The following is a 27,189-nucleotide window of genomic DNA, read 5'->3' on the forward strand; positions in this document are numbered from 1 at the left end:
CATTATTTCAATAACAGCAACTACCTTTAGCCTTTTTCTAACTACAGTAAACTGTAAATAAAGATGCTTCTAGAGATGCTCTCTGTCAAACTCAAATACCCTCTCCTTCTCTGATTTCAGCTACGCAAATTGGAATGAAATAACACTTCAGGGATTTGTTCAATTTTTAATAATATTTGAGGGCTCTCTCTTTCATAGCATGAAAGAGATTTTGCTTTTCGGAAATTTCAAGTCATTAACGATATTATTACATATTCATAAATAAAAAGGAGAAGTAGGCGCCTTGCAAAGTAAAAACAAATAGAGGAAAGCTTCAGTAAGAAAAGTTAAACGGTAAAAACAAAAACTAAATGTATAATTGGCAGTTTGACATTTTTAAAGATTGGAATTGGGGCTTGTTTTTTCGGAGACAATGGAGCTTCAGTTTCAACCGACTTGGAAATTAAGTATTGAAATCATTTTCAACCACAGAAATTGAAGAATAAAGTAATGTCCAACAATTTGGTAAGTAGAGTTAAGTTAATCGTCGATCGTACGCAACAGTTCTGTCGAAGATTTAAAGAGATGGAAAGCCATTGATCGAAGCATCATGAGTTCGTCCTTTACTTCTTTTAATCGCTCTTTCTTTCGCGCTTCTTTCGCTTCTTCATCCTCTTTTCGCGGCGTTTCGGGGGTATTGCGCGAGCTAGGTTTTGAGTTACTCACTGTCAATGTAAATATTCGATGCGCAATATAAAGGATAAGGAGGCTTTTTCATTTGAGAACTCACCTTTCTCTTCGCTTTTCAGCCAAATCTATAACCGCGTCTTTGAGCACTTCCGGATCGATGAGCACTTTTTCCGGCTTTGGCTGGATCTTCTGCGTGTAAGAAACTTCTTCGCTCCCTTCTCTTTCTCGCTTTATTCCGGGAAAGAAAGTCGGGTCTCGGTTGTATTTGCTCCCGCCGTTGAGTGATCCTCTCGGCCGTCCACGGCGTTTTTTCGTTGGCGGCGTTTCGGAAGTTCCTGTTTCGGAAAATGCTTCGACTTTCAACGAGCTGGAATCGTGGCTACTTTCGTCGGAGTTGCTCACTGGCGCGGATGAGTTCGCCATTGCTGCGATCGCTGCTACTCTTCTTACGCCGTCCTTGGAGTCTTTTCGCGCGTTCGATTCGATGGAGAGAATGTCTTGCATTTCTTTGTACCACTAAACAATCGGTCTTTCTCTTCCTTGATTTCAGAAAAAAAGTACCTTCCAAGAGAGCTCTTCAATATTTCCTTCTGCGACACCTACTCTTCTCTGGCGGTACTGAGTTTTTAGATTTTGCAACTTTGACGCAACCTAAAAAAGGAACTCTTTCTTCATCATTTCACAAACAATCCTACCTGCTCCCGCTCGTAATATGAAACTCCGAATTCTTTGTTCAAATCGTTGGCTATTTCGTTGAAAGTTCCCTGAAAATAGCTTGCTTGGAATCGGGTTGAAAGAAAAGGAGTCTACCTTGCTGAGTCGGCCAGACGTGAGCATTCGGTCGTTCAAGTACTGTTTGTACATTTTGAGCATGAAGTGGACATGAGCATCCGGCATTCTCGTTCGCGCTAGAATGAGTCATTAATGAAAATTCTACAGTTGATTCTGTACTCACTTTCTTCGCCGATAAGCAGATTCAAATGACTCTGCGGCGGTCTAATCGTCCTCTTCGATCTTCCATCAGAACTCGAATCTTCCTGCTGCGCGGGAAGAGAAGAAACAGGTTTCTTAGGCGCTATAGTGATCTTTCCGTGCGAACTGTCGCTGACTATAATTGGTTTTGGAGGTTTTGGCGAAGTGCTCACGATGACTATAAACTACGGGTGACGAGACATAGAACAGAAGACATGAAATCTTACCAGAGGCGCGGTTTGCGTTTTGTGAGGCGACGGATATTGATGGAATGTTTAGATCGGTGGAAATTGAGACAGATGGAGAAACTAAACAAAGAAATTTTTATAGAAACTACAGCTTCTTCTACCCACCCTCTCTTTATACAGAAGTTATGACCACACTGTACCTTTAACAGTTTTTCCATCACCCAGGAGAAAAATCGGCTCCGATCCTTGTTTGACTGCAATAACCATGTTTTGAACCCCGCTACTCGAGGAATTTTTGATCAGCGAAGGATGAGGAAGAATCTGTGGCGTTCCCTTTATCCCAATTTTTAGCGTTTCTTTGGGTCGTATCTCTGGCTCACTCCGCGATTTTTTCGCGACAGAAGCTGAATTTGCGATTGATGGGAGCTTCGAAGAGCTGGCCGTTGAACTTTCTCCCACTGAAAAAAAACGAGTTGATTATCAACGATCTTGGCGAAAACGATCTTGGCTAAAAATTATTCAAACGCGCTGTTGCGATTTGACAAGTTTTGATTTTCATTGATTTACACTTTGCTTGAGGGCTTTGAATTCTTTTAAAAAACCACCCGCTTTTTTATAATAGCCGAATCAAAGCTTTTCAAATGAAAGAGAGAAAAAAGGGATGCCCTAAGGGGATGAAAGGAATAAAAAGGGTTCAAAAATGAACTTTAGTAATTTTCAATTAGACTGTCAAAAATACCTGGGAAGAGAGGTTTAGCGACTGGAACAGGAATCTCTTGTTTTGGCGGATCAGGAGAATCATCGTTGATTACAATAACCGAAGAAGAAGAAGCTGGATTCTGATTTCGAGGCCTCATCTCCCTCTGCGACAATCCTGGCATTCCTTTGATTTCTTTCGCGTCTTCTCGTTCCTGAAGAAGTTCGATGATGTGTTGAAGTTGCTCGTTCCAGATCCAGTTCGGTTTGAAGCCAGTTGTCGCGACGCGCAGTTGCTCGCACTGGTACTTGTGGAACATGGCTTCAAGACGGTCGGAGATGTTTTGCTTTTTCATTGGAATTGGGAGAGACAGGAGAGATGTCATTTTTTGGGCGACGGATTCGTGGTCGATCTGAATTTATGAATTCAATAGAATTCAATAGAAACGAATACACGAAGATTTTCAATTTCTAACTGTTATGTAGGGTTATCATAGTGACACCCTTATTAAGGGAGTCGTTGAATTATAAATAGCAAAATTATAAATTACGGAATTTTCTTCAAAAAATCTCAAAAATTGTCATCAGTCATCTTTTCATAAAAGCCAATCAAAGCTCTTGTCACTCAAAAAGTACTGTATGGCACTTACATCTCCAGTCAATTGAGCCTGTTCTGTCAACAATCTGAGCAAGCATTCCGTTCTATTTCTCGTCCAAAAACTCCTATTCGCTGGATCATCCAAATCCATCCTCTGAGTAACATAAGATCTTCGCTGGGTCATTTTCTTCAAATTCTAGCGCCGTCCATTATCTTCAATTTTCAGTCATCAATCATCAGTTCTGCATCTTCATCAATTCCAGCCTCTTTGTCTCAAAATGGTAATTGACTCTTTTCCAGACTCTGATGCTTGGTTTGTAGCTTGTGCCTTGTGGCTATCATCAGTGGCGTCCAGTTTCAACAAAAACACTAAAAGCTTTCGCTTTGAACGGACCAATCCCGTGACGGGCAAACATTCTCAAAAAATCTATTTCTTCTCGAGTTGCACTGAACAGCCAACGCCCAGGCCGAATCCAAGCGCTTTCCAAAACTCGCGTTTTCATTGTTTTATTTGAAACCAGGCGATAATTAGGGTGATGGGGAGAACGCTCGGTTGACCCTTTTAGTCATAACTTTCACGAAATAATGGGCGACTTCACCAGAGGGCGGCCAAGTCTGAATACAAATGCGTAACACAGCCGAGCGCTCATTGGCCGCGCCACAACCCAGACATGACGCACCAGCGCCACTTCCTTTAGTTCCACTGAAGAGTTCCCTGACTAAAGCTACCGTGTTCAGAATCGAATTCAAGTGCTTCAACTTGAAGTCTACAAGAATATGACTGATGTTATCCCAATCAAAACCAGGTTGAAAGGGATGATCAACGCTGGCAGCTTGAAAGTGTTCGTTAAAGTTGTCTTGTCGATGACATCGAAACAGTTTCCTTGGAGTCAAAATTGGATAATGAAAATGAAGCCGTTGATGATGATGGAGATTACGTAGAAAAACATGTTGTCCAAAGTTTGGACTCCAAACAATCATCTTTTTAAAAGCTCAGAATTATGAGAACAAAGCGGTTTTCTTTTCATAGTTCATGTTTTATTATAAAAGTGTTTCAGTTTATTTTTATCTTTGAGCAATTTGGCAGGATGAGATAATCGAATTTCGAAAAGGGGTATTTTCAGCCCTTGGCAGTCTTCGTTGATTTCGTTGTAGCTTGAAGTCCCTACCGCATCTTTAAGTGCTTTTGAGAGAGCTTTTATTCCATTTTCTTCTTACCTGTTTCTTTCGTTTGTCACTAACTTCGAATTTCATTTCGACATTGTTGGTTTTCCGATTGACCCGCTTGGCTAATTGAATTCTTCCCTCGCCTTTTCTGCTTTTTACTTTTCTCTAAAAGCGCAAATTATTTCTGCAATATCAGTTGAAATGTCTTACTTGTGTTATCATCTTCTCAACTGGGTTCACTTGATAAGAGTAGTTGGTCTCTTTCACGATCTTGATCTCTTTCTGAGAATCTCGGTTTTCTAAAATATTATTTTATAATCAAGTTATCAAATTATCGAAACGGTTTGTCAAGTTGCTCTGTTGGTTCATTGTTTCAATCTTCTTTTACTCTTGAAATTCAGCATGAAAACCTTTCATTCTTTTATCCTCGGAATGAAATTATCTTCCAACTCTCCCTGATACTTTTATATGAATAAAATACGCTTGAGCGCCTAGAGATTAAATCAAATGACGTTTACAGACTGTGCGATCTCTGTTCCCAGAAGTCTGAGGGCCAGACTTCAAAACAGATCCTCCCAACTCTTTACCTTTCTTCTCCATCGTCCTTCGTCTATAAATTTCGCTCTCTTTTTCTGTAACTGATGCTAAGAACTTTTCGATTTCAATTTTCAACCGCCGCTTATATTTCGCCACTATCAGAGTTGCTAATCCTTTCTTAGGCGTTCCCACTTTTGACTCTTCCGCCGATGTCTTCAATAAATTTAGTCGGTTCCCACATTATTTTTTGCTCACAAAAGCACTTTGCAAGACGAGAGATCAGCAAAGAAGGGTTAGAATTCCAAGCCGTTGGGAATCCCAACTTGGGATGAATAAAGACATGTTGAACGAATAGTCCGCTGACTCATGACTCATGAAGAAAGCTTGCCGAAGTGGCTCCTGAGTGGTCAATAGGGATTACGTAGAGGAACGTCAAAAATCTTGCTTGAAGAATTTTTGAAGTCGTATTTTTCAAACGGGAGAACGATGACAAAGCCGAGAAAGTTCATTCATCTCCACTCGGGAGAAGTTACTGATGCTGGTTTATATGGTTTGTGCGACTCATGCAAACGGTAAAAGTTTCTGATCTCTCAAAAATCAATCTTCTCCTAGCTTTCCTCCTTCGACTGCCCGAATCAATGACATTCGTGTTTGCGAAGAGTGCAAGGCTGAAAAATTTCCTCAAGTAACAGAAGTAGAATTCATCGACTCGGATGCTGATTTCCAGTGTCCAGCGTATTCTTGCGGCTATAAGTACAACTCTTTTCGAGAGCAAATCATCGGCTACTGCTGTAAAGAAGCTTCGAAGAAGATTTTTATTGAAGGTATTTCTTCCTATTTGAGCACTGAAGCTAGAAAATAAAAGATCCCTTCGCGCGGCTCAACACAGTGACAAGAATTCTCGAGGAAGCAAGACAAGAAGAGCATTCAGCAAAAAAAGAATTCGAGTGTAAAAGACTCTTTCGCAAAGAAGTCCAAAAACGACTTTCTCTCGTGGCGAAACTAGCAGTCAAGGAGGACAACAGTGATTTAGGTAAACTTTCTTCAGAGAATAATTGAAAAGATTTTCAGATTCTTCGTCAGATGACGGGTCCGAGAGTGAGACTGATGCTGAACCTCCAGCAAAGAAGAAGAAAGAGGAAGAGAATGAGATGCATCAATGCGGAATCTGCTTCGCACTCTACGACGAGGATCACCCGGAAGGAGTCATCATCACCTGCAAGCACAAGTTCTGCTTCGACTGTATCACCAAGCTCCCAAAGAAAGAGTGTCCAAAATGCAACAAACGGTTCACTGATGACGATGTTATTAAACTCTTCTGAACTACATGCAGAAACTGCCAGCTCAAAATAGAAATTTCAAATACTGCACAAATTGCTCCGATCCTCTATCGTCGAGCTCACAAATAAAATGATAAAAATGAAAACTTCTTCAGCCAAATCGTCGCAAATGAGCATTATTTTAAAAGCAGGTTGAAAAATCCTGGCTAGGTTTTCTTCCCATGTCGTCATATGAATTAGTGAGTCAGAGCGCTCGGCCAATGAGAATCTCGTAGTTTTTCTCTCCTCGCTTCGGAAGAAAGAGAATTTCGTTTTTACTATCATGAAAAGTTATTGAGAAAAAAAGCATCGTGGAAAAATGGTAGAATTGGTTTCGCGATTGGCGTATGAGAAGATTTTACTGAGAGATTTGAATACTGTAATTGCTTGTGGACTTTGCGAGGGATATCTGGTCGAGCCGAATGTTATTCCAGAGTGTTCACATACTTTTTGCAGAACGGTAAGAGGATTTCCTAGGAAAATTGATGATTCGTGAATTTTAGTGCATTTTGCGTCATTTTCAAGACGAGCTGGATTGTCCAGAATGTGGTGTAGAAACGCACCCGACTGAGCCTGAGAAATGCCTCGTCTACGACGAAGTTTTGGACCAAATTCTTTGCGAACTGATCCCTAATTTAGCGAGAAGGGTTCAAGAAGAAAAAGACAGCTTCATGGAAGTCGAGAAGATTCCCAAATTCTTAATCAGGTAATACCAACACTTCTTTCGTCCCGAATTCATGACAAACTTTTAGATTCAAACCTTCCGATAGAAAGTCTCATTCCCTCCCCCGCCCGTATGTTTTGATCAATGGCGATACTCCGCTAAATGTAGTGAAGTTACTAGCCGGCGATCCGCGATATCTCGAATTCGACAATTTCAAGATCAAAAAGCTCGAAAGAACAGTTGTTTCCTGGCTCAAAGAGGATCATTCCGACCAGTTCAAGTCAAAAATTGGTAAGAAAGAAGCAGCCCTATCCTTTTTTCAACCTTTTTTTTTAGATACTTTTGGATCTTCGAGCGAAGCAATCAAGCTGACGATCCGCTTTTCCACCTGACCCTCGTCATTATTCCATCTTTCTATTTCTGTACTTCGAAAGATCCTCTTTCTTATCCCTTATTTCAAAACCTTTCCTTGTTATTCCTCTTCGTTCAAGAAAAAAATAACCTTCCTGACTTCTGATTTCGCGGGAAAGAGGTTTTTCAGTACTCTTTTCTAGAACATCGGACGGTCGAAAATGTCGAATCTCGGAGAGATCCAACGCTCTGCCGATTTTAGCCTCCAGCCGAGCGAGGAGAAGGTCAAGCAGAACTCGGACAACTGGCCGCTTCTTTTGAAGGGCTGGGACAAGCTCAACGTCAGGACCAATCACTTCACGCCTTACCCACAGGGTTGCAGTCCTCTCAAGGTAAAGATCTCCACTTGAAGCTCTTTTTGACCCCTTTTTTGTAGCGAGAAATCAAGGACTACATCGAAACCGGTGTGCTCAACGTCGATAAGCCGTCGAATCCCTCCTCCCACGAAGTCGTCGCTTGGATCAAGCGAATTCTCAAGGTCGAGAAGACTGGCCACTCAGGCACCCTCGATCCCAAGGTCACTGGTTGCCTCATTGTCTGCGTCGGCAGAGCCACCAGATTGGTCAAGTCGCAGCAGAGCGCTGGTAAAGAGTACGTCTGCATCTTCAAGCTCCACGAGGATATCCAGGTAAAGACTTCCAATGAACAACTCGTCTAATCTTCTGAAAAAGGATGAGCAGAAGATCTACAAAGCGATCGAAACCCTGACTGGAGCCATGTTCCAGCGACCACCACTCATCTCTGCCGTCAAGCGTCAGTTGCGTATCCGAACCATTTACGAATCCAAGCTCATCGAATACGACAACGAAAAACGCCTCGGTGTCTTTTGGGTTTCCTGCGAAGCTGGAACTTACATCCGAACCATGTGTGTCCATCTCGGTAGGAAACTTGATTCTCTTCCTGTTTTCATTCCGTTCAGGTCTTCTCCTCGGCTGTGGAGGACAAATGCAAGAGCTCCGACGAGTTCGTTCTGGAATCATGAACGAAAACGAATTGAGCTGCACGATGCACGACATTCTCGACGCTCAGCATGTGTACGAAACGACGCGGGATGAGACTTACCTTAGGAAAATTGTGATGCCACTTGAAGTCATCCTCGTCAAGCACAAAAGAATCATTCTCAAGGTAACGTTAGGGGTTTTTCCTTTTATCATCTGATAACTCCTCGTCTAGGATTCGTCCGTGAACGCAGTCTGCTATGGCGCGAAGATCATGCTTCCCGGTGTGCTCAGATACGAAGACGGAATTGAAATCGACCAGGAAATCGTCTGCGTCACCACGAAGGGTGAGGCCATCTGCATCGCCATTGCCCAGATGACCACTGCTGTCATCGCCACTTGTGATCATGGGTAAGTTCTATTCTTTCGGCCCATTGTAAGCCACTTTCTAGCGTCGTTGCCAAGATCAAACGAGTTATCATGGAGCGCGACGTCTACCCTAAGAAGTGGGGTCTCGGACCAAGAGCTTCGCTCAAGAAAGCCATGATCAAGTCTGGCATGCTCGACGAGTACGGCAAGCCTAACGAGAAGACCCCAGACTCCTACGTCGATGTAAGGACTTGCAAATTTGACCATGAATTAACAGATTATTTAAGGGTGTTACAAGCAAACTCGGCAAGGCTGTAGGAGCTTCTGGCAACATTGACGCCATGGCCGCCGCTTTGGCCAAGTACAAGGAGATTGTTGGCGATCTTGAGCCCCCAGCAGCTAAGGTAAGGAAGCTGTTGACGTCGCAGAGGGTAAAAATGAGTTGTAGAAAGTGAAGTCAGAGGTGGATAGCATCGGGGAGGCTGTTGAGTCAATGGATGTTGATGACGGCGAAAAGAAGAAAAAGAAGAAGAAGAAGAAAACGGTAAGAAAAGACGAAAAAAGGTCTAATTAGAAATTAGTTCATTTATGAGAGATTTTTGACGTCATTTTTTTGTAGAAATCCGAGTCTGAAGATGTAAAGACGGAGCCCGCCGAGGAAGAGTCGATGGAAGCGGAATCTGGCGAAAAGAAGAAGAAGAAGAAGAAAAAGAAGAAGGTTGAAGCCTCCGACGAGGAATGAGCGCCTATCCTGGGTCCATACTAGTTCCTTTTTCCGAAATCAGACAACCCGTCAGACCGTTAATTTTTCCCCGGCTTTGATTTTTGTGATGAGAGTTGACAAACTTGACTCTTGACTGCCATAATTTTTGTTTGTTCTTTCAACCCTCCGTGCCTTTTTTGCTAGTATCAATTGCTCTATCTTTTTTCCCTGAGTAGCTAAAATACCGTGATTGTTTAGCCACACTCTCTTCCTCTTTTCCTGACTGTATTTCTTCTAACTGTAAACCACGAGAGTAGAATCGAATGAATTTGGAATAAATCAAGCCGCGAGTGAAATTTTTATTCAGAAAATTCCTTGAAAATGGGGTTTTTCTGCTTGTTGTTTTTGTCTTATTGCAGGAGAGTTGTTTAGCTGAAAAGCGTGCTGAAAAAGTCCTCCAGTTGACGAATAGAAGAGCTAAATTTTTAACTCAGTAACGAATTTTGTTCTATTTTTATTCATAAAACTAAGGTTTTTGGGCCTTGATTGTCGATTTTGCGGCTAAGAAAAGCGGTCAAAATAGACTATCTCGGGTAAAAGCTCCGAATTTCCTTCATAAGTCTTACTGGTGATTATGACTGGTCTCAAGAAGATGCTCTTCCATCCACGGATTCATGATCAGATCTGTCAGTGCTCTTCGTTTCTGATGCGCCGGTTCGAAATGACCACTCTACGTAATCATGATCTTTTGGGATCCTTTTGGTTACAAGTTAATTACCGTAGCTCTGTCGAAAATTGCCGAACAGTTGCCAAGATAAATCAAATTAAAAAGCACAAAAAAGCCTCGCATTTCTGTAGGATTTCTCGATCTGAAAAGTTGTCTTATTTAAATGCAGTGGTGGGGATGCAGAGCGCCTGGGAAAATTAACCGTCTCGCTTCGAATCGAAGATGTGGTTCATGTGATCAATTCCACACAGTTTGCAGAAAGAGATCATTATTGACTACAAACCAAGATACAAAAAACCTTCAGGTTAAGCCAGGAGAGCGGCAAATTTCTCTAGGGAAAGCAAAAAAGGAAGATAATTAGTTCTTTTCCGCGTCATTTCATTCATTTTATCCAACCGCTTTCTCAAAAATTCAACAAGTAGATACAAGAAGTTAATCTTTCAAACAACTATTCAAACCAGATCCTTAGTATTTTCAATCGTTTGAATTAAATATTTTCTCTTCAAATGAAAACGTGGTTTGGTGCGTGTGTGAAATTATACCTCGCAACAAATTTGATCAAAAACAGCTACATAAATGGAATTTTCCAAACACGACGTGAAAATTGCCGTGCGGGAGCTAGAACTCTCGCTTTGGTCTGGCAGCGCTAATGATCTTAAAATGACTGAAACTCGAGTCAAACATCCGCCGTTATGGTAAAATGAGAAATGGTTTCTAAAAGTGTCTGCGAAAGCAACAAAATCCATACTTTTTTTATTAAATGGTAATAGAATACAATTTTAATATATTTAATATCTTTTTACAAACAGTGACAATAAATTCTCGTCGTTGAATTATCACTCCGCGCAATCGAGTGAAAAATGATATTTATCCCTTTTTTACGACTCAAAATGATGCATAGTAAGCAGAAATAACATCATAAATGAAGGGTCACAATTCAAAATGGCAGCGTTTTATGGAGTAGCAAAGGGGCCCCTATTAAGTTCATAGCAGTCGTCGAGGTTTCGCCGCTTGGCAGAGAGAGATTTTTATAAAATCAGATATTTCACCAGAATAATGCCAGGAAGTTCAAATGAAAGCTACGTTTTTTACACGCCGCGTGAGTCTGTTGACAATTCGGCAGACAATTCCTCGAACGATTGCCGACTGAGAAATGTTAACTCAATTATGGCGGAAAAAGACGCAGAGAATAAAGAATTGAAAGAGCAGGTGGAAAAGTACAAACAAGAACTACAAATGTATAAAAAGAATCAAGTTGTGAAAGAAAGGCCTTCAAAAGTGGAAGGAGCCCTTAATGCTGTCTTCGATGCAGTGAAAGAATTGGTTCTCGCAACACTCCACTTGTATTGTAATCACGCATAAATAACAATGGTAATGGGAATATTCCCGAGCACGCGCAATTACAATACTGTGGTAGAGAAATGTCTTTCTAAGGATAAGGACTGGGCAGTATGTAGGGCGTGTGCTCGTTTACCCTACTTTTACTGCTTATTTCAGGGATGGTGGGCGGGTGAGTCTTTTGATTCAGCTAGGAGTCTTATTGGTAATGCTTCTGCTGAGAAAAAGCCTCTATTTTAAATTTCTCGATTTAGGTTTTAGCTGCAGGCTAAGAACCTTTAGAGTGAACCTGCGTGATTCCGGTGCACCCGCTCGAAACCAGGTGCTCTCGGGCGCCTTTGTCACCTTTTGCTGCGTCCTGGGAGTCCCTGCCATTGGTTACTAGGCTCTCCTGCCGCGTTCTATTTCTAGCGGGCTGCTAATCCCTTTGTCCTAGATTCGTATTGTAATCACGCATAAATAACAATGGTAATGGGAATATTCCCTCCCTACCATTCTCGTTATTCTCATCAATCGATTGCTAAGGGATTCTTATTTTTTTGGCAGGAAAAAGGGAGAATCTTTTCTTTGTGATGCAGGAATCTTTTATGCTCTTTCAGGACTCAGTTGTTTTCGGCTTCTTTTGCTCTTGCTTGGCTTCTTGTGGTTCTTGTGGTGTCTGAAACCTTTATGATTGAACCCTAATTGTTTTGCCACTCTTACCTGAAGATGGTTATCCTCGTTGTCGCTTCCGTTTCGCTTTCTGGCTCTTGATTTCGCGACGCTGACGGGCGCTCCCAAGTTACTGCATTCGAGCCAGCATCTTTCGTAGTAATCTGGCATTGAGCTTCCTGGAGCCCATCGGAGCGTGTGCGCGAGGGTTTGCTGAGAAAGGCCTGAGCGGCGTCCCTCGATGTAGAAGCTGACTCTGCCCGAATGCGCGGAGACCTGAACAGGAGTCTTTTAAGTGTGTGGATTCTAAAGTCTTTGTACTTTTTTCGGGAGTTCCGCTTTTGCTCCGTAGCGGGCCAGGTAGTCCGAGGCGATTCTGGTGTGACCTTCTAGATTCTTGAAGACGAGTCCTTAAGGAGATGGTCAGATAATTTCTTAGAAGCTTCGCTAGCATTTTTACCTGAATCTCGGTCTCTTAACTGCGCTCTGAGTTCCAGCGCCAGCGGGACGCCGTGTTTCATCTCCATGGGGATGGTTAGAGTCTCCATGCGCTTGCAAAATGGGTCCGTCTTGCTGCTTCGAATGTGGAATCGCCAGAACTCTTTCCCCTCTTCCTTGACGATCTCGCGGTCTTCGATTCTGAGGTTGAGTGCCTCCTTCATTCTAGCGCCCGTGGTGAAGCAGATGAAAAAGGCGATGGCTGCTTCTCTTGGCTTTGGCTTGTTTGTCCTCATGAGCTCCTCCCACAGCCGGATTGCTTCTGGTTCGTCCACAACTTCCGCTTGCTAGAAGGTTTGAAACTACGATGCGAAAGGCGAGTTTACCTTGGGGTATTGGAGGGTTTCTGCTGCTGATTCACGGGCTCTGTGTTCGCACCAGGTCTTGATCTTCCTTTTTTGTTTTGCTGTGAGAGTCTTCTTCATCTGGGATGCGACTACATCTTGAATCGTTGTGATTCCTTTTTCGTACGCATAAGCCTTGAGCGTTGGTCTTGTGAGGAGTCTGTCGAGGAAGTGTTGGATCACGTCGTCGATTTCCGCCTCATTGTAGTTGAAAGTGGCCATTGCTTCTGCCACCTCCCAGTGCTCTAGAAGATTCTTAAAGTCGAGCCAGGTCATGAGTCTAAACGGTGATTTTTTAGGGTTTGGATTCGGAAAACCTAGTTTTTTTTTTTTTATTAAAAAAGGGGCTCTTGGCCGGATTGCGGCTGGGGTTTTTTTTTTTTAGTATTTTGAGACAGAATCTAAATGAAGAAACGCGCACTATAAGGGGCTAATCCCCGTCGTGGAGTGAAGTATTTTCGAAGATGGTTCTAGATTATTTTTTTTTTTGATTCTTATTCGACTCCGCCTTGGTCTTGGAATTTTTTGGCGTCTCCTCCTTGATTGTTTCCTCCGCCACGGCCTCGCCCGCGGCCTCGGCCTCGGCCTCGCCCGCGGCCTCGGCCACGACCTCCGGAGCTTCCGCTGCCTTCCGGGGTGGGATTCGCGTTTTCGCTCTGGTGGTCCGTCTTTTGCTTCTTGCTTTGGCTTCCGCTTCCGTGTCCTCCTCGACGTCCTCGGCCCGGTTTAGAGTCTCGCTCAGATCGCCAGTCCTCTGAACCGTCGCAGGGGTTGATGATCATTTTCTTGAAGGTTGGGTGAGTCGTGTTCATCGTCATGGCTCTGTCGAATTGGTGGCGCACATTCGGGCGCATAAGAGGCTTAATTGGTGCGTGAGTTTTCCTTTTTAGAGTCAAACGCGTACCGTAAGAGAGAGCAGTGCATCTTTCCGAGTCATATCCGGCATCCGGATCAGTTCGTCGACGACGCTTTCGATGATGGCTCGTTCGGTGTACTCGGGAGTCATGGCTCTTTTGTAGTTACCGAGCAACTTCAGGAGTTTTTCCCGTCTAAAGGTCCGTTGAGTCTTGGCGTCTGTGACGAAAGCCCGAAATTCCTTGCCCATGTCGCGGAGAGAGTCTCCTTCGTCTTGTGGCAAGTTTGTGGAGCCGACTTGAGTCTAAGAAAGGTTGGAGGGCCAGGATGATTCCTTGGTGTTTTTAACTTACCATGTAGTAGGATTCGACGCCTGTAAGAGGGTCTTTTTCCTTGAATACAGCTGCGGATTCGGCCGTATTTTGAGAGAGTTCAGTGATTTTTGTCTCTCTCGTCTTAATTTGAGCGAACATGGCTCCTTTGAGGCTGTAGCGCTCCATTTTGTCCGCGATCAGGCGGCGGAGTTTTGATTCTATTTCCGACGGATTCCAACGGTCGTAGAATTTATTCTCCTCCTCCGAGCGTTTTTTGGCGTTGGGTTCGCGCATTTTGATCTCGAGACTCTTGTCGCGGTTGGCTTCGAGTTCCGCGATTTCCTTCTATGATAGGAAATAGTTTTTTTTTTTTCTTTTGGGTTTTACTTACGATAAGGCTATCGGTGAGTTTGTCGTGAGTCGCCATATCTTTCCTGATATCTTCGATTTCGACGACCAGTCGATCGGCTTCTTCCGTCTGGGCTTGAGTCTTTGTGTGCTCGTAGAATGCTGCCTTGGTGATCTGGACTCTGACCGCCCGCGTCTTCGCTTCTTGTTCCGTGAGCTTCGTGTGATCCGAGAGAAGCTTGGAGAGGGCTTTGGACTGCTCCGTCATTTTTTCAGTGATTCCGAGTCTAAAATGGAATTTGAGAGTCAAAATTTCTGTTTCTTTGTGTGATTTGGCCGAATGGGGAATCTGAGAGAGAGAGGAGAAAAACAGTATAAAGAGTCTTGATTAGAGTCTATTTGCGATAATTTTGATTGTTGAGACGTTGGTCGCCACTTTCCAGTAGCCTTCGATGGTTTTCACCTTCGCTGGTGTTAAAATGGAATCCGCTGGGATGTCAAAGACTCTGTAGCCTTTGAGTTTAGCTTGAGTCACGACTAAAGGCTCGGCTTCGAAACACGGCACCACTAAAGCCCATGGCGTCGCTATTTCGGTGAGTCTATTGTAGTATTTGTGGGCGATTTTCGGAGGTGGGAACGCGTACAGCTTTCTTCCGATTAGTTCATGGATTGGGAAGCTTAGGAAGTCTCTTCCAAAGGCTCCTTTTGTCTCTCGGCGCGCGATGAAGTCTCTGCATTTATTGTTGAGTGGCTAAAAAAGGAATTTTGGATTTGGAAGGCGACTCTCTTCGAATCTTACCGTTGCTGCCACGTCAATGTCGAGCGGGTCCGAAAGGTGAGATTGCAGATAAGCGAATCCATTTGCCGTTAGTTTTTGTTCTCTGGAGTCCAAATCCCTGGAGGGAGCGTCAGCCAGTTGCTTTTTTGTGCTGACCCAGTCGACTTTCATATCTATGTTGAATCTCTGAGCGAGAGTCCAGATTCTGACTAGAATCGTGTTCATTTCGGGATCTTTGCTCCCCGCTATGGCTCCTTGGACTACACTGTCGTTGTCGCAGAGGAACAGCGCCCTTTGGTTCTTTAGTTTTTGGCCGTACCACTCGAGGGTGAATTGAATCGCAAGGGCTTCTTTGATTCCTATGTGTTTATCAGCCATTTCTGCTTCCCAAGCAAATCTCTCCTCCAGCTTCCATTGCTCGATGACGATGGCTCCTGCGTGTGAAGAAGCATCCGTGAAGATTATGAGTCCTGTTTCTTGGCGGTTCAGCTTTGTCCAATGTCTTTTGAGTCCTTTTTCTTCCAGAAGAGTCCAGAGTCTCCATTCCTCGCGGACTTCCTTTGTCAGCAAGCAGGATTCTTTTTCTTCTCTGAGCGCTTGGCTGATGAGGATTGTCGTTTGGCGGATGAGCATTCTCATGTTCGGAAGGACTTCGGCCATACTTGCCATTGTGCCTCTGATTCTTTCGAGCATCTGGGACGGAACTTCAGTTTTCGCTTCGGCTTCTTTCATAAGGTTTTTGAGGGCTGCCCATCTTTGCATCGGAATCTCCACTGTTTCGCTTTCCGTGTCCAAAATGAATCCAAGGAATTCGATTCTTTGGGTGGGTTTGAAGGTGCTTTTGGTGATGTTCACATAGCCGCCGAGTGCCACCAGCGTCGCTACTGTTGCCCAGACTTCTTTGCCGACTTTCTCTCCCGCTAGAAGCTGGCGTCGATCTTCTTCAGATTCTGGAGTGACGGCTAGGAGTCTATCATCGAGGTAGAGTGTTATTTTGATTCCGTTTTTCCTCAGAAAATTGACTCCACATAGATTCATCAGCTGGTAGATTCCAGGCGCGGCTGGGATTCCGAATGCGAGTATATTGTTTCTGAAGTACTGGCCGCCCCAATCGAAGCAAGCGAGTTTCTTGCTCTCTTCGCTGAGAGGCAGCTGGTGGAATCCTAGATTTTAAGTTAGGTTTCTTTTTTTTTTGCTGTTAAGTTAGATACCCTTTTTATCGTCGAATTTGTACAGCAGGTCTCCCTTTTTGAGCATTTGGATTGCAGCACCGACGCTTTCTAATTTGCATGGAAATGTGTACAGCTGCAGAGGCTTGAGGACTCCACCGTTCCAACAGACTCTGGTTTCTCTTCCTGGTTTGTCGACGAGAACGAATCCCGCTCGGATCCAGCATCCTTTTGAATCTGTGACTCTTGTTACCGAGCCCATTTCGCACCAGTCGGTGATTTGTTGGACAATTTCGTCGCTTCTTTCTCTTACAGCTTCTTGGCTCGGAATCGTGAGGGATTTGTAGCGTTTGCCGATCTTCTCATATGGCCGGGGGACGAATTTTGAGAGTCTGAGTCTGTGGTTGTACCAGGTTTTGAAATTTCCGCCTAGTTTTCTCAAAGTGTCTGAGTTGGCCGAATTTCGCTTCCATATTGTCACTAACTCCTTCCGCTTGAATTCGGCAGGTTTCTTGGGGGGGTATTCTTTTGAGATTCAAGAACAGGTCTGCTCCTCCATGGACGAAATGGTAGATCAGCGGCTTCACTTTTTCAGGCATCTGATGGATGAGGACTCTCCAGTTATCTTTGTTATGAGTCCATTGGCCCGCGATGAAGTCAGATTCTTTTCTCAGCGCAAGGGTTTCCCAGTCGGGTTTGGCCTCGTTGTTTAGAACTCTTATGACTCTGTGAAGAAGGTCTGTCTCATAGATTTTCCATTCGGGTAGTGATTTTGGGCCTGTGATGGGTTCGTTATAAATGTTGACAGGGTTTATGATTGGGAATTTTGGTCTATTGAAGACTCCCTTGTCCGCTAGTGCTCGCATTTCCACCTCGATGGACTTCCAGCTCTTCGGCTTCTTGGCTTGTTCTCTTTCTTTTGAATCCTGCGGCTGCGCGGGCGGATTCATAGCTTCTTGGGATCGGAATCTTCCAGAAGAGTTTCTCGTATGTGGTGCCGAGAAGCGAGGATGGGTCTTCGAGTCCTCTTTCAAGTCGGTTGTCGATGTCGTTGAGATTAAGGACTCTGTATTCTGCGGCTGCGATGCGATCTCTTGGTGGCCAGATTGCCCGAAGCGTCCTGATAGCATCCCAGGCGGTGAAATCTTGATTTGCGTCGATGTTTGTTAAAAACTCTCTGAGCGTCATGCTAATTGGATTTGAGACTCCGAAGATTGTGTTTAGGTGAGTCCAGGCTGATCTTGCTGCACTTGATAAGAGTCTCGGAAAGATGCATCTGGTGTTAGTAAGTTGAAAAAGAATCTCCCCGAATATCGCGTTGGTGATGGAGGAGCAGAGTTGCCTCTCGTTCGCGAAGGATGCCCGACGCTTTTCCGGGCTCAGGATTAGTATATTTTTGAACCTAATGTTCCAAATGTGGGCGATGAGCGTCATTCGCGGAGAGGCACGTGAATTGAGGTTTTCTGGAGGTTTGCAGCGCGCCAGAATCATTCTGAAGATGGCTTCTGCTGAGTCATTCCAGAGTCTGCCCAATATCCAGGAAACTGCTTCTTCCAGCTTCAGAAGGTCAGCTTTTGAGACAGAGTCTCTTTCCAATGGTTCCATCATTTTTGCCCAAAAAACTATTTCCGCTGAGTTATAGACGTTTGATTCGTGCACCTGTTTCATGAGTCTCTCGACTACTGGTCTAACCGAGTGTTCTAGTTTGCCTTGAATCATTTCGAGCTCCACCTTATTTGTGGATGCGAGTCTACGGTTGATTCCGATGGATGGGCTATGTGCGATTGTGGCGATTGTTTGGAAGGCATCTATTAGTTGGATTCCCTGGAGGCCTTCATGCTCAGCCTCTTGAAGGATCGCTTTCATGATTTTCGAGGATTCTTGAGATTCGGAGATGATTCTCGCGGCTTCCGCTGCTAGGTTTTTAATTCGATCTTCTAGCGTTTCTCCATAGCATAAGATTCTTTTTGGCGGGATTGACGCATTCGTATTAAGGCTATTTTGGATGTCCCAAACAAGGCCTTTGAGCCTCTCCAGATTCACGCTAGAGTTTCGCGTTTGAGGGGGAGTTTCCGGCGTGGCTTGTTTAGCCGCTATTGGGCTTTTTGGGTGATCTGTTGTGGGGGCTTCTGCATCGGAATCCTCTGTTTTTTGGGGCTTCTATTTAGAGTCTTTTTTTTTTATGTTTTGAGAAGTTTATTTATTTTGAGTGACTCTTTTATTTTCTTACGGGCCCGAGCCTGATTCTGACGGGAGTTTAAAGCCTTCCAAATCCGAATCTGAACTTTGACTCTCCATTCTGAACTTTGATTCTATTTTTGGTGTTTCTTGGTTTTTGATTTTCTTTTCCAGCTTTGGTTTTTAAGAGTTTCTTATTCTTTTTTTTAATGCTTTCTAAAGGAAGAGGCGAGGATCTTCTGATGAGATCGAAATTATTTATTATGAACAGCTTTTCTGTAAATTTGGAAAAATGAAGAAAGGGTAAGATTCTGTTTCAGTGATTTGAGGCATAAAAAGGCAGTTTGAGTCTAAGAGTCTGGATTTGGCTTCTTCTAGTGGAAGCGTCGTGGCTTTGGTGTGGCGTCTAGGTGGACTGGAGGGATGGGGATGTCGTTGAGTCTGTAGAGGCGGACGAAGACGAAACGGATGTAGTGGACCAGGTTACCACCGCAGACTTTGTAGGCGAAGACGAGGATCGCGTCCATCTTGGCGGGGTCGAGGAGTCCGTGGTCTAAATCATAAGTTAGATTCTCTTTTTTTTTTAACGGGAGTTGACTTACCCAGTGCTTCCTTGAATCTTCGCTTGATTCCCTGGTAGTTGAGGAACTCCACCAGGTAATGGACGATTCGTCGTTCCTCGGCGGTGAGTGCAGCAACTGGGTCCAATCTCCAGTTTTCGGTTCCTTCTTTGATGGTCCAGCCGGCTCTGGTGTTGTACTTGAACTGGCGATGGCCGGGGCTCTGGGAGTCTTTGTATTTGAGGAGTCCCTCGCTGCTGAACCAGGCTTGTCTGATTTCTTCGAAGTTTTCGATTCGGCGGTTGTCAAGCATCGCTCGGACTCGTTTTTGGTTACACAGTGATTTCTTTTTTTACTTATGTTTGTGATTTTAATTAGTTAGATTTCTGTGTAACCATTCCTGAGATTCTGCTCATCAGCTTTGATTCTTTCTTCGACAGGTAGTAATGGTTTCCTCTTCTGCCGGTTTCCGCGACGAGCAAGATTCCCACCTGTGGCTTCGTGAGCACCTTATCTTCTTCCGCTTTGATGGCTGCTTGGCGCTTTTCTTCCGCTTCTCTGTCTCGAGCCAGGCGTCTTTCTTGAGCTTCTTGTTCTTCCTTTTTCCGCTGGATTTCCTCGAAGTATTCACGGCGGATTCTCGTGTTCTCCTCCACTTGGCGTCTCATGCGGGCTCTGATGGCTTCTTTGACTCTTTCTCTGTCTTCCTGATCTTCCTTGAGCTTCTTGAGCCTGTCGACTTCTTCTTTTTGGAGTCGCCTTTGTTCTTCCGCCTCTTCTTTTTGGTGCATTCTGGCCGACGCGTTTGATTCGGATTCTTCTTCTATGTTTTCCAGCGGCTCTTTCCATCGTGCGGCGATTCTGAGTCGTCTTTCTTCCGCTGCTTTTTCTTCCTCCGCTGACTCGAAGAGTGTATCCGTTCTTCGGCTCCAGTCTTGCTGGTTGTCCTGGCTTTGTGGCTCTGGGAATCCCGCGGTGGCTTCGGCTCCTTCGTCTTCTGAGTCTTCCAGGACTTCTTCGTCTGAGGAAAAGCCGTCTTCAGGGGAGTCCGCTGGATGGCCGTGGCTCGCCGAAGGCATCAGCTGGGATGGGTCTTTTAGTGGAGTCTCGATTTGTCCCGTTACTAATTAGATTCCTTTTTTTTTTAGATTTCTCTAAGACTCTTTCCTGAGCGTGCGTTGTATGAGTCTTCAAAGAAGTCTGGGCCGGAGTCAATGCTTGCTCGCTCGTTGTTGTTCGAGTCGTCTGATGGCAGTGGCAGTTGAGTTTGAGTCGAGTTGGTTGAGGTTTGAGTCTCTGTCTGCATCGAGGAATCTGTTGATTCTGAATTGAGACTGAAAAGGTGTCTAAAATTAAGGTTTTCTTTTAGCCCTTATTTATCCTGGATTTTTGAGATCAGGACTGATTCTATCTTTTGAATTAGTTAGTGTGAGTCAGTTTTCTTGGCTCAGAGATTTTCCCACGCTAGCTTGCGTGGTTTAGTTTTATGGCGTTCTTTTTTTTTGAGAGTTTTTAGTTTTGAATATCTAAAATTACTAAGGACTCAATTCGAGATTCTTTTCAGCCCGTTCCTTGATAGGTTTGAGTTTCCTGGCATTTGGCTCGTTGAGCTTCGACCGGGTGAGTCTGTGTTGTTCCGTCTCGACGAGAAGTCCAGCCGATGGTTCTTGAGTCGCGTCTTGCCAGCGTGGCTGCGATGTCTTTGGGGACTCCATCTTTGACGTATTCGCTTCGTCGAGTCCTCTTCCAATCGCGAAGTTCCTCCTTGGGGAGTCGATCTTCTCGGAACAGAAAGTCCGCTCTTGACTTTTGGAAGGGTTTTTTCTACTCATTTTTTTTTGAATGTAAGATTCTCGATTTTGACCCTTTTCCTTGAGAGCTGAGACTCGTTCTTGATATGCTGGGAGTCTTGCTTCTGGAATCTCGAGAGACTCATCGATGTAGACGATGTTGAGGAGCGGATGGACATCGATGGCAGCTTTCGCTGCGTTGAGGCATCCATAGAACAGGCTCTGGTTCGACTGGGCTCGGTCGTCTTCGGCGATTTTCGCATTTTCTTCGCGCACAAGCTCGGAGAGGACTCGGGAGACCGTGTTGATTGAGCCTTGCCAGCTGTCGAGCGACATTTGGACGTTGGGATTCGTGAAATCTTATGTGTGGGTCGTTATGGCTAGGTTTTTCTATTTGATTCTTTTTGTTTTGAAGAGTTTTTACTTTTTATATTAAATAAGACCCATTCCTTGGACCATCTGCTCAAGCAGGTCTTTGAATCTGTCGCCAATCCTGAGACGGAGTCGGATGAGCATTCGTCCTTTTGATTCCTGAGGGTATTGAGTCACTGGGTCTTTCTTGATCGCCGATTTCCTCTCTCTCCAGAAGTCTGGCTGGTCGATCGGGTCTCTGATGATTCCAGCTTCTTCTCTGAGTCTTTCGAGCTCTTTGGCATCGGGATTCTGGGCGTTTATTGCGTCTTTAGTCATTTTGAGTCTGAATTTTGATTCTTGTTAGCCACGAATATTTTAATTTTAAGATTTGGCTGGGTTTTTGAGAGAGCGCAAAGGAAAAATTCTTTTTTTTTGAAAGGAAAAGATTTTCCCTTATTTGAGAGAAAGAATAAAATTAAAAAAGGAATCTGTTTTTCAGAATCGGAAAAAACACAGATTGACTCTAGAATTTTGTGCGTCCTGGGCGTTTGAAGCTTCTGTGTCGAAGATGTTTCTCTTTAGAAGGATTCCAGGGTGATTCTCTCTTTTTTTAGAAAAATTTGATTCAATTTGGCCGTCTCTGTTATGAGTGCTGGATTATCCTTGGCTTTCCAGGTTCTCCGCCAATCAGCGCGCTGCGTCTCGTGAGTCAATTTTCACTTTCCCACGGTCTCAAAATTGGATTCTTTTGGTTTTTGGCTTGGATTTCTTTAACATTTTGAGTCCGTTTCCTGATTCTGAAGCTTTCTGATTCTCTTTTGATGGGTATCGCTGTGAAGTTTTGCGCGTTTTGGGAAGAAGTGGATTTCTTTTACAAGACTCTCTTTTTGATTCTAATTATCCTGTATTATGTGTTATGGGATTCATTTCTGGCTGAGAATCTTCATATTTGACGAGTCTTTTCCTGTTTTGAAGGTTTTTGAACAGTTGACAGCAGTGTGAGAATTTTGAGATGAGTTTTGAGTCTTTTCCAGGCTCGGGGATTTCAAGTTCGGTCCGTTTTTACGGCCTACGTTCGAGCCTTTTCCTAATAGAGTCTAGAAGCGGATTCAGATTTCTATTTCTCCTAGTTATTCTCTCGGGTTTTGGTCATATTCATTCGTGCGAATCTTTCCTCGATGGTCTGGAGGTTCTGAGTCCAAGTGTTTGGGAAGAGATTCTCGGCTCCGGCAGTTGCTCCCTCGTCCATGTTTAGATTCTCCGCCGCTTTGATTCCGTCTAAGAGGATGTCTCTGAAGTGAGTCGTGAATGGAGCATTCTGGGACAAATCGTGGGACTTGTCTGTGACGTTTTCCCAGGTTGTTCTGTTAGCCCTGAGTCTGAGCTTGTCTATTTTTGAGACAGCTCGATTTCTAGAGTCGAGGCCGTTGCAGCATCTGGCCATCATTTCCGCCACCCTAGGGTGTGCCCAGCATGGGGTGAATCTGGATTCATAGCCGCAATCGCAAGCGATTTGAAAAACTTCCCAAAGGCCCGAAAATCTTGGGTTTTTGTCTCCTCGAAGCTTTTGGTGAAAATCCTTCATCAGGCCTTGGGTGACGAATTTGACGTACGGGGCGGACCAAGTGCTGAGGGCTCTTTCTAGGGCTTTGGCATCTTCTTGGGCTGGGAGGACCAGAACAGTGTCCTTTTGGAATGTCTGTTCCTTGATGAGTCTCGCCACTTCCGACCAGCTGTCTCCAGATTCGCTTGCGATGGATTTAGCGAGTTCTTGGAGGTGTAGATTCTTCGGGGCCGTGGTGTTTCCAACTACGAAAGCATCGAATTTGCCTCCGCATCTTTCCAGACCCGCGTGATAGATGACAATTCCCGCTGCTTCTGGTCTTTCGAATCTTGGTCTTTCTATGACTCCGCCGAGTTTTTTGAGTCCTTTGGCAATGTTCGACGTTGTGTCGTTTTCTCCCTGGAAAAGGACTGCCGTAGATTTCCAGGCCTCAAGAATCGAGTCAAAACCTTCCACCGCTGTGTTTTGGATTCTCCCGATGAGTTCTTCGTCGGCGTCTTTCAGCGTTGTTGTCTTGAATGTTTCTGAGAGCTTCAGAAAGGTTTGCTGCCATTCTTCGCTGTCGATAGCCATTCTGGTGTGTTCTTGGGTGGGCTTGATTAGGCCAAAGCCGTTTCTTTCTTGGCAATTTGGTGAGCAGTTTTGCTGTCGGGCTTCTTTCAGTTCTCGGAATCCTTGGTGTGTTTTGCACCAAGTTGAATCTGCCTCGGCTTCTCCGCACATTGGCCATTCGCAAGATCTTTCGCGCTTCTCGGGGCGTGAATGGAGGAATCTGAGTCTCGTGACTCCTGTGACTTCTTCTCTTTTTCGCATCCAAGTGCTGATGAAGCTGTCGAGGGTTTTGTCCGGGCTGAATCTTTTCCCGTTTGCCCAATTCCAGCCGGTTGTTAAGATTCCCAAATTGTGTTCGACTGATCGTAAATGGGAGTGGGCTTTGGAGTCTTTGACGACTTTGGCGATGATTTCGAGGATGATTTTCTGAGTTCGGAAGGGTCGGTTGATTCCGACTATGCAGGCTCCGGAGGCGTAATAATTTCTGGTTGGTTTCTGGAACGCCGCGATGCATTTTTGACGTTTTGAGTCGTCCACGGCTCCGAGGCCAGCTTCTCAAGCGCTTCAGATTCTAGTGGTACCAGTGCTGGGTGGGCTGCCACTGAGAGTAGGGATCTTTCTCTGAGATGCTCAGAGTCCTCGCCGTAATTAAAGACCCATAATTGGGGGACCACTTTGTAGGGGATCCAGAGAATCCAGTTGGAGTTTCCTTTGCCGACTTCTTTGATTCTGACCGTCGTGTTAATTGGATTAACCTTCTTTGCTGCTAATTCTAGCCACTTTTTCAGCGAATTGGAGTCTTTCAGTTCTTTCCAGTCCGTGTGCCACTGTGTGGGCATTTCTTTGCAGCTTCCGTCTTGTCCGATGACGGAGTCTTGGGCGAGTTGCTTGTGCACCAAATGAAGCAGCAATGGCGTAAGAATCTTAGTCAGCGGCGTCGGGTTCGGCGTCGCAGAGTCTACTGAGGCATATTCACCGATCACATCGATGATCCATGCATTTGCATTTGTTGGTCCCTTCCTTGCCCACTGGGTGTCTCTGTCTTCTTTGAGCTCCAGCCAGGCGTTTCTCTGGTGGCAAATTTCGTGCCAGTCACTGTGAATCGATTTCAGCATTTTGAGTGAGTCCAGGAGCTCCTGCGGCTTCATGAAAGCGTCTGGTCTTGGCATCGAGTCGAAGATCGTTTCGAGGCCCTTTTTTATGAGTCTTCGGAGCCAGTTTTCGTCAGTGAAGCTTGGTCTTTCGTAGTTCGCTTGAGTCCTGACTTTACTTTCCCTGATCACTCGGAGGCAGACGTGGTGCCAGAAACCTTCATCTAGAATGTCTTGATTCTCGGAGCCTTCCCATTCGCAAAACCAGTCTTGGCCGTTGATTTTTTCCCAGTTCTTTAGTTCTTCCAGGATACTGAACGGAAAGAGTCTGCCCTTTTCTTCTGATTTTTGAAGGTTCGGAGCCGGGTGGGAGTCTGAATTTCGGGCCACGATTCTGAGCGGGCCTTTAGTGCTTCCTGTCTTTAGCGCTTCTAAAAGGCTGAAGATGGTTTCGTGGTCGTCCAGTTTGACGCTAGGAGCGTCGTTTGTTCCCAACGATTCTTGCTTCAACAACTTCGTGGGACTCTCCGATGGCTTGAACGGGTATGGCTTGGATTCCAGTAGCCAAGAGTCTGGGCGGTCATTCTCCGCTTCTGCAATTTCTTCCATTATAATGGAGAGGATGAAGGCGGGTTCGTTGCTTTGGTGGGCTATCCAGAGTGACTCTTTCCCTGATGGTGCCGTAAATATGATTTGGGCCCAAGAGGAGAGTTCTGAGAAGTTGAATCTCGCCTTTGAAGGAGTTTGGCGATCGAAAACCAATCTGTGATTGGATAGAGGCTCGTTCGCATCCGCAGGGACGTAGAGTCTTAAGAGCCTAGGTGCTATTTTCGGAGTCGCCATTGCCGTACGGGAGAGTCTTTTCCAGTTTATCTGGCTCATGAGCAGAAGGGTGTTTCTTTGAGAGGATCAAAAAAAAAAAATTCTAAGAATGGGGAAAAGATTCTTCCTTCTGGGCTAGCCGAGGGATTCTGAGGTTTTTCTTTTGAGATCCTTTCCTGGAAATATCCTCGTCGAGGGTTTGGATTCTTCTTTGAGAGTTTTCAATTGGGCGTGTAGGATCTGAGTCCAAAGCCACTCCCCATTTGGGGCCGAATTCCTCCGCTGCCTTAACGAAGGCTTCTTCGATCATGTCTGAAGAAGAGGAGTAAATAGTGAGTCCCGCTGAACTGGGGAAGAAGAATTCCGAACTTCTTTAAGGAAAGATTCTCTTTTTCTTTCTCTTTTTTTTTTTGATTCCTTCAGAGTAGCCTGAGAGCTGATTGGCTCGGCTTGGCGCACCGGTGTGGCCGCTAATGGAGGAAGCTTGAGCCTTAGACGCACTGCGTGAGGCTGAAGAGGTTTATAGTCCTGGGACTGGTGAAATAAGCGGTAGCATCGATTGATGGTCTACCTAGAGTCTTTTGATTCAGCTAGGAGTCTTATTGGTAATGCTTCTGCTGAGAAAAAGCCTCTATTTTAAATTTCTCGATTTAGGTTTTAGCTGCAGGCTAAGAACCTTTAGAGTGAACCTGCGTGATTCCGGTGCACCCGCTCGAAACCAGGTGCTCTCGGGCGCCTTTGTCACCTTTTGCTGCGTCCTGGGAGTCCCTGCCATTGGTTACTAGGCTCTCCTGCCGCGTTCTATTTCTAGCGGGCTGCTAATCCCTTTGTCCTAGATTCGATGAAAATTGTCATAAAAGAAGTTGCGAAAGCTGCGAAACGCTTTTGGGACTGGGCCTGTTCTTTCTCTTCTAACACTCCTGCTTGCTAAAAACATTATTTCACGTCCAGATCTATGCACATCTCTGATCTCGAAGTTAAATATAGAACAAAAAAATGAAGTGAGTTTTTTATTTACAGATCTGAACAAGAAGCAGCTTTTGAAATCAAATTTCGCCGGCAGCAATAAGGCACGTAATCAAGCAATCATCTGAGATTGACTGGATGTAATTGACGATAGATCCACAGGGGGATTGAGTGCTGTACTCCAGGCTACCGCCCATTGCGCGAATTTCCTCGATGCTGCAGCTAAGGTCGTCTTCTTTCTTCTTGTCGAATCTAATTTTTCTGTCCACGGTGCCCTCCACGTCGTCGAGGCAGAGACTGAGCAAAAAAACAGTTACTTATGAAAAGTTAAAAAATAGAATGGCGGGAATATTTTGCTCATAAACGAACAATTGTCGCTCCCAAAATAAATTCGAGGAGAGAGAAGTTGTGGTGATAACATGTTCGACTAAAATCGATAATTGATCGTGCTCTTGTAATTTACTGCAGTTCATCGAAATTAAAAAAAGTTTCCCAAGTCTTTTCCAAAAAAATACTATTTCGACGGAATTCCATAATATACGTTTTTTGCTATCAAAACTATAGACGGTAGAATTGCCGCTCTGATGTAAAATTATAATTAATTGAATAAACCTTTCAAAATAACTTCAAAATAACGGGTCTATCTAAAACCAATGCTCCGAAAACTGTCGAAAAATTTACTCATCGATTCAACTTTGTTTCTCTTTGAACTTTACCTTATCGTCGTTTGCTTGTCCTCGTTAAAATCCTGTGCAATTGACCATAAAGCAATATTTTCAACAGTTCTTCTGACAGCATTCTTCAAATTATCTCTCGAGTCCCCATCGGCCCCGGAAAGAGCCAACGCAAAAAATAATGGTAATTTCATATCTCTAAATATTCCATTCAGATCTTTCAAAAAAGAGTAGAAAACGAGAGTTCCGAGCGCAAAAACGGCGCTCAGCGCGCGGTGCTTTGGCGCTAGTGAGCTGCGACTGGGACTTTTCACGAGCTAGAATTTCGGAGCTAGAATTTAATGTTTCTAAAGAGCTTTTTTGATAGATCGATCAATTTAAGCTT

General features: G+C 44.6%; 9 protein-coding genes and 2 long non-coding RNA genes across 14 annotated transcripts; 3 read left to right on the plus strand and 8 right to left on the minus strand.

The window, feature by feature from the left end:
- Window positions 1-336: 336 nt before the first annotated feature.
- Window positions 337-3,678, minus strand: LOC145710854 (uncharacterized). 2 transcript variants are annotated; one of them, XM_081788560.1, is made up of 10 exons: window positions 3,176-3,678; window positions 2,569-2,938; window positions 2,030-2,287; window positions 1,869-1,949; window positions 1,625-1,777; window positions 1,480-1,577; window positions 1,365-1,433; window positions 1,231-1,320; window positions 770-1,185; window positions 337-685 (listed from the first exon to the last, which is right to left on the minus strand). In XM_081788560.1, exons 1-10 carry the CDS (start codon window positions 3,305-3,307, stop codon window positions 520-522), a joined length of 1,833 nt encoding a protein of 610 aa, XP_081644686.1. In that variant the 5' UTR covers window positions 3,308-3,678; the 3' UTR covers window positions 337-519. The 2 variants fall into 2 exon arrangements, with proteins under 2 accessions (XP_081644686.1, XP_081644685.1); XM_081788559.1 differs by having other exon boundaries at window positions 1,625-1,819; window positions 3,176-3,676.
- Window positions 3,679-4,158: 480 nt separating this feature from the next.
- Window positions 4,159-4,760, minus strand: LOC145695294 (uncharacterized). Its single transcript, XR_014133684.1, has 4 exons — window positions 4,632-4,760; window positions 4,501-4,589; window positions 4,342-4,455; window positions 4,159-4,297 (listed from the first exon to the last, which is right to left on the minus strand). It is a non-coding gene; the product is annotated as an uncharacterized LOC145695294 (long non-coding RNA).
- A 238-nt stretch (window positions 4,761-4,998) lies between these two features.
- Window positions 4,999-6,311, plus strand: LOC145695395 (uncharacterized). Of its 2 annotated transcripts, none has more exons than XM_081772385.1 (4): window positions 4,999-5,399; window positions 5,440-5,651; window positions 5,693-5,860; window positions 5,911-6,311. In XM_081772385.1, exons 1-4 carry the CDS (start codon window positions 5,314-5,316, stop codon window positions 6,147-6,149), a joined length of 705 nt encoding a protein of 234 aa, XP_081628511.1. In that variant the 5' UTR covers window positions 4,999-5,313; the 3' UTR covers window positions 6,150-6,311. The 2 variants fall into 2 exon arrangements, with proteins under 2 accessions (XP_081628511.1, XP_081628510.1); XM_081772384.1 differs by having other exon boundaries at window positions 5,899-6,309.
- Window positions 6,312-6,366: 55 nt separating this feature from the next.
- On the plus strand, window positions 6,367-7,320 carry LOC145695396 (polycomb group RING finger protein 5-A-like). Its single transcript, XM_081772386.1, has 4 exons — window positions 6,367-6,606; window positions 6,650-6,852; window positions 6,899-7,101; window positions 7,147-7,320. Exons 1-4 carry the CDS (start codon window positions 6,466-6,468, stop codon window positions 7,200-7,202), a joined length of 603 nt encoding a protein of 200 aa, XP_081628512.1. The 5' UTR covers window positions 6,367-6,465; the 3' UTR covers window positions 7,203-7,320.
- Window positions 7,321-7,325: 5 nt separating this feature from the next.
- Window positions 7,326-9,587, plus strand: LOC145695392 (putative H/ACA ribonucleoprotein complex subunit 4). The gene is made up of 9 exons (XM_081772380.1): window positions 7,326-7,553; window positions 7,598-7,849; window positions 7,893-8,100; window positions 8,141-8,346; window positions 8,395-8,570; window positions 8,612-8,771; window positions 8,816-8,932; window positions 8,977-9,072; window positions 9,148-9,587. The coding sequence occupies exons 1-9, from the start codon at window positions 7,383-7,385 to the stop codon at window positions 9,268-9,270; spliced, it is 1,509 nt and encodes a 502-aa protein (XP_081628506.1). The 5' UTR covers window positions 7,326-7,382; the 3' UTR covers window positions 9,271-9,587.
- Window positions 9,362-10,584, minus strand: LOC145695397 (uncharacterized). Its single transcript, XR_014133714.1, has 3 exons — window positions 10,010-10,584; window positions 9,858-9,961; window positions 9,362-9,708 (listed from the first exon to the last, which is right to left on the minus strand). It is a non-coding gene; the product is annotated as an uncharacterized LOC145695397 (long non-coding RNA).
- A 127-nt stretch (window positions 10,585-10,711) lies between these two features.
- LOC145695394 (uncharacterized) lies at window positions 10,712-13,075 on the minus strand. Of its 2 annotated transcripts, none has more exons than XM_081772383.1 (5): window positions 12,772-13,075; window positions 12,408-12,732; window positions 12,269-12,357; window positions 11,999-12,223; window positions 10,712-11,954 (listed from the first exon to the last, which is right to left on the minus strand). In XM_081772383.1, exons 1-5 carry the CDS (start codon window positions 13,063-13,065, stop codon window positions 11,892-11,894), a joined length of 996 nt encoding a protein of 331 aa, XP_081628509.1. In that variant the 5' UTR covers window positions 13,066-13,075; the 3' UTR covers window positions 10,712-11,891. The 2 variants fall into 2 exon arrangements, with proteins under 2 accessions (XP_081628509.1, XP_081628508.1); XM_081772382.1 differs by having other exon boundaries at window positions 10,712-11,961.
- A 206-nt stretch (window positions 13,076-13,281) lies between these two features.
- On the minus strand, window positions 13,282-14,687 carry LOC145695393 (uncharacterized). Its single transcript, XM_081772381.1, has 4 exons — window positions 14,350-14,687; window positions 13,998-14,303; window positions 13,694-13,948; window positions 13,282-13,649 (listed from the first exon to the last, which is right to left on the minus strand). The coding sequence occupies exons 1-4, from the start codon at window positions 14,572-14,574 to the stop codon at window positions 13,284-13,286; spliced, it is 1,152 nt and encodes a 383-aa protein (XP_081628507.1). The 5' UTR covers window positions 14,575-14,687; the 3' UTR covers window positions 13,282-13,283.
- On the minus strand, window positions 14,600-17,441 carry LOC145712310 (uncharacterized). Its single transcript, XM_081789996.1, has 5 exons — window positions 17,126-17,441; window positions 16,841-17,031; window positions 16,296-16,764; window positions 15,106-16,247; window positions 14,600-15,057 (listed from the first exon to the last, which is right to left on the minus strand). Exons 1-5 carry the CDS (start codon window positions 17,439-17,441, stop codon window positions 14,695-14,697), a joined length of 2,481 nt encoding a protein of 826 aa, XP_081646122.1. The 3' UTR covers window positions 14,600-14,694.
- Window positions 16,786-19,308, minus strand: LOC145701032 (uncharacterized). Its single transcript, XM_081778265.1, has 2 exons — window positions 19,034-19,308; window positions 16,786-18,984 (listed from the first exon to the last, which is right to left on the minus strand). The coding sequence occupies exons 1-2, from the start codon at window positions 19,302-19,304 to the stop codon at window positions 18,806-18,808; spliced, it is 450 nt and encodes a 149-aa protein (XP_081634391.1). The 5' UTR covers window positions 19,305-19,308; the 3' UTR covers window positions 16,786-18,805.
- A 6,856-nt stretch (window positions 19,309-26,164) lies between these two features.
- On the minus strand, window positions 26,165-27,027 carry LOC145710881 (uncharacterized). Its single transcript, XM_081788588.1, has 2 exons — window positions 26,847-27,027; window positions 26,165-26,427 (listed from the first exon to the last, which is right to left on the minus strand). The coding sequence occupies exons 1-2, from the start codon at window positions 26,996-26,998 to the stop codon at window positions 26,211-26,213; spliced, it is 369 nt and encodes a 122-aa protein (XP_081644714.1). The 5' UTR covers window positions 26,999-27,027; the 3' UTR covers window positions 26,165-26,210.
- Between the last annotated feature and the right edge of the window lie 162 nt (window positions 27,028-27,189).

The sequence above is a fragment of the Oikopleura dioica genome, chromosome 1 (genome assembly GCF_907165135.1).
Source record: "Oikopleura dioica chromosome 1, OKI2018_I68_1.0, whole genome shotgun sequence".
NCBI classification, from domain to species: domain Eukaryota; kingdom Metazoa; phylum Chordata; class Appendicularia; order Copelata; family Oikopleuridae; genus Oikopleura; species Oikopleura dioica.